A 4,240-nucleotide genomic window follows, 5' to 3' on the forward strand; every position below is an offset into this window, starting at 1 on the left:
TCTCTCCTACTTTTTCACATACCCCACCAATATCTCTCTCTCTTACGCATCACCCTATTATTATTTATTATGTTTTGGTTAAATGAATATTTATGGGTACTAATTACAATTATACTATTATTTAATTTAATACAATTATTAAATATTCATTCATAATATTGAAATTTAATCGCTAATTAATTATAAATTTAATACAACATAAAATTTAATTGGCCTACGACTACATTTAATACTACAAACCAATAACGAACCTAGATTTTAAACGTACGATTAATACTCTATTAAATTGTAATCTTACGACAAATTTATTTTTTTTACTCATTAATAGAACCATATTTTTGCCAAATGTGTTCCACTAAATCCGCTTTTAATTGAACATGAGTGTCTCTATCACGTAGTGACATTCTTCTATGGACGTACGTGTCGAAATCAACGTTTGGCGGTCGGCTAACATTGAATTCAAAAGGCTCGTTGTTGTTAAGTGTAGCACTTGTAGTGGGTCTTGTAATTTGCGGGCGATCTTGTTCATAGTACCTTCTTAAGACTTTGGCCCGAGCATAGTTGTGTCGTTCATCTTCGACAATCATGTTGTGCATAATGATACAAGCTTTCATTATGTCACACAATATGTCTTCGTTAAACGCAAGGGAGGGTTGTCGTAGAATGGCAAACCTAGCCTGTAAAACCCCAAAGGCCCGTTCAACGTCCTTCTGAGCTGCAGCTTGTTTATCAGCAAATAATTTATCCTTTTGAAGTTGTGGAAGTGTTATACCTTGAAGAAAAGTAGCCCATTTTGGATAAATGCCATCTGCTAAGTAATAGCCCAACTTGTATTCATGGTCGTTCACGGTGAAATGAATTGGAGGTGCCCGACCATGAAGAACATCATCAAAGACCGGAGATCGGTAAAGGACATTAAGATCATTACAAGGTCCCGGGATTCCAAAGAATGCATGCCAAATCCATAAATCTTGATCTGCAACGACCTCCAGAATGAGGGTTGCATTTTTATTACGGCCTGCGTATTGCGCTTTCCAAGCCATAGGACAATTCTTCCACTCCCAATGCATGCAGTCAATGCTACCTATCATACCGGGAAAACATCGCATTTCATTTTGATGCAAGATTCTCCTTAAATCTTCGTCGGTGGGACTTCTGAGATATTCAGCTTCAAAATGTGTAATAACCCCTTGACAAAAATGTTGCAAAGCCAATCTGGAGGTAGTTTCGCCAATGCGCAGATACTCATCCACCGCATCTGGACAGGTACCGTACGCCAACATTCTAATCGCAGCGGTGCATTTCTGCAACGGTGATAACCCAAGCCTTCCAGCTGCATTCCTACGCTACTGGAAGAATTGATCCCCCTCGACCACCTTGTTCATAATCCTACAAAACAAAGGTCGTTGCATTCGAAATCTACGCCGAAATTGTTTGTTTCTATAAACTGGATTACTCGCAAAGTAATCATTAAATAATTGAACATGCCCCTTTTCCCTATCTCTTCTATTCGTATCCCCTCTACGCTCTGGAACACATTCAACATCGGATACGGGTTAGGGTTGTGTTTGGTTGTTATACAACAAAGTTGGTAGATGGGTTGTGACAAATTCGTCAACTAAATGATCAAATTCTACGTATTGATCAGAATCAGAAGAGCTGGAGGTTGAGCTAATGGAAAACATTGTGTTTGCTTGTTACTTGGGTGTTTGGATATTTTTGAGGAGTTGGATTATATTTGCGTAAGATGGTATCACTATCATTTATAAGCATGAAAACTCAATGAGAGGTCCAAAATATGAATGACAATTCCATGACTGATGAAACATGATTGACAATTCAATGAGTGATGAAACATGATTGACAATTCAATGTCACTTAAGATAGTAAGACAGAAAAGAATCTTGACTATTCAAAATACAATTATACAACTGACATGAAAGACATATGACTACTCAATGTCTAATAAGACAAGGGACATGAATACAACTCATAAAAATTAAACTAATTAAATATTAACTAACTAAAGAAATCTAACCTCAAAATAGTACTAATTAAAATTGAACAAAATAAAGATATACTAATTAAAGATAAAATAATTAAACAAATCTAAACTCATAATACAACTAATTAAAAATAAACTAATTAAATTTGAACAAAATAAAGATAATCTAATTAAAGATAAACTAATTAAACAAATCTAACCAAATAATACAACTAATTAAAAATAAACTCATTAAGGAAATACAGTCAATTTCTACCGTAGACTAATTGAAGTAACTCGTCCTTGTGGGCCTCTTCAGCTGGAGTGAGTGGTGTTGTCCTTGCTAAAAGTGATTGAAGCATATCAAAATTCATCTTCTTCTCTACTAAATCAACTTGTTTTTGCTTCCTCTTTTCCTTTTCTCTATCAAGTTCCAACCGTTGTTGTCGTAAATTCGCCTCCCTTTCTCTAACCTCAGTATACGCCTTTATCTGCTCACTAATGCTCAATATTGCACTTTCGAAAGCAACTGCTTTGCCCTTACGCTTAGCCTTCGTTTTTTTGACACCGTCTGGTCGTGGTAATCCTCCGGACATAAATCCATCAGTACGGATTTCATTCTCACTCTCCGCCCTAGACCTTTTCCCACTTCCACTGCTATCTTCCTCATCATCGGCACCGCAACCCTTTCTTTCCTCCTTTGACAGACCCCATCTTAGTTTAGTCCTCCACTTCGGATCTTTATTAACCATTTCCACTCCATGTGGAAATGCAAAATTATGTTGTGGATTAGAGGAGATATAAAACAACTTGGAAGCGTGTTTAATTAATTCGATCGGCTTCGTTGTAACCACTTCCGCTTTCAGGGAGTTTGCTCGCCTCCTCATAGCAATTAGTCCACTGTAGCAAATCAGCTGCCATTCTTCTCCAATGTGTCTCCAAACTCTTCATAGGTCTTGGCGGGAGAATATGCGGTTTCTCAGCTTGTAGTTTACAGTAAGCTGCATGAACTTTTCGCCATAGTTCGGATGCCTTTTTGCTCGTACCACGAAGCGCATCATCACTTAGTTCTAGGTAGAACCCAATTAGAGCTTCGTCCTCAGCAGCCGACCAAATGCGACTCGCTTTGGCAAGTGGTTGATTGGCCGGAATCTTAGGAGGTGGTGGAGGGTACTATGGTGTCTCCGGAACAGCTTCTTCTTGGCTGACATCGTACTCAGAATTGCTCCCTTCGGTAACGGAAGGAGTTTGTTGCTCAAAAAAAGTGTTTTCATTGTTGGGAATTTGTGGAGGTGTTGGTTGATGAACGGAATTTTGAAAAGAAGGGTTGCCCAATCTTTCTAGGAATAATTGAAAATTTGGACTATTGATGAAATCATCACCTAAATCAGAAAAATGTTGAGCAAGTTGATTGTAATTAGGGTTGTTTGGATCCATTATATTGTATAATAAATTAAAAACAACAATATATACTTAAGAGGCACACCTAAATTAAAATAAAATAACGTTAATAACGTTTTAAATAATTTCTGAGTGCTACAAAAAGTAATTAAATATTTTTTTTTGTTAAGAAAAAAAGTAGTTATACTAAAAAATAAGAACCATTTTGAACTTTTATATTAGAAAATGAAAATTTAATCTAACTAAACTTGGGAGTAAAAATAATAAAGAGTTTTTTGGTTTTTTTAAACTAAAACAAAATATTGCTACTTAAAATATCATTAATAACGTTTTGTAAAAATATTAGAGTACTAAAAACAGTAATTAAAAATAATAAACCAAAAAAAAAAATTTAACCTTTCTCAACTTTATATTACAAAATATAACATAAATCTCACTAGAAATGGGATTAAGAGTAATATTGAGTGTTTTTGTGATTTTTGAAATTATACCAAAATATGTCAAAATGGATCTCTATTTGTAGAGAAAAAAAATATATAACCGTTGATGAATATTTTTTTTTTAATAATTATAAAACGGCCAAATTACCGTTGCTAAACGGTAACATTTTCTGATTGGAGGAACAAGCTGACAGGGACGCGTGTCAGCTTCCCATTCGCTGGACTGACGCGCCCCTGTCAGCAGCTGCATTTTTTTTTTGCTTGGCTGCCATCAAAACGCGTCGTTTTGGGGGAAAGGTCTTCACACCCAAACCCAAAACTCGTCGTTTTGAGGGTGTCAAAAGCAAAAAAAAAAAAGGTCAGTTTGTACACTTGCTGGGCCCCACGAATTCACTATTCACTTTCATTTTTGCTC

At 35.9% G+C, this 4,240-nt stretch overlaps 1 protein-coding gene across 1 annotated transcript; it reads right to left on the bottom strand.

Moving 5' to 3' along the window:
- Positions 1 to 314: 314 nt before the first annotated feature.
- Positions 315 to 1,283, bottom strand: LOC110719149. Its single transcript, XM_021898053.1, has one exon. It carries the CDS (start codon positions 1,281 to 1,283, stop codon positions 315 to 317), a length of 969 nt encoding a protein of 322 aa, XP_021753745.1.
- Between the last annotated feature and the right edge of the window lie 2,957 nt (positions 1,284 to 4,240).

The sequence above is a fragment of the Chenopodium quinoa genome, unplaced genomic scaffold (genome assembly GCF_001683475.1).
Source record: "Chenopodium quinoa cultivar QQ74 unplaced genomic scaffold, ASM168347v1, whole genome shotgun sequence".
Classification (NCBI taxonomy): Eukaryota; Viridiplantae; Streptophyta; class Magnoliopsida; order Caryophyllales; family Amaranthaceae; genus Chenopodium; species Chenopodium quinoa.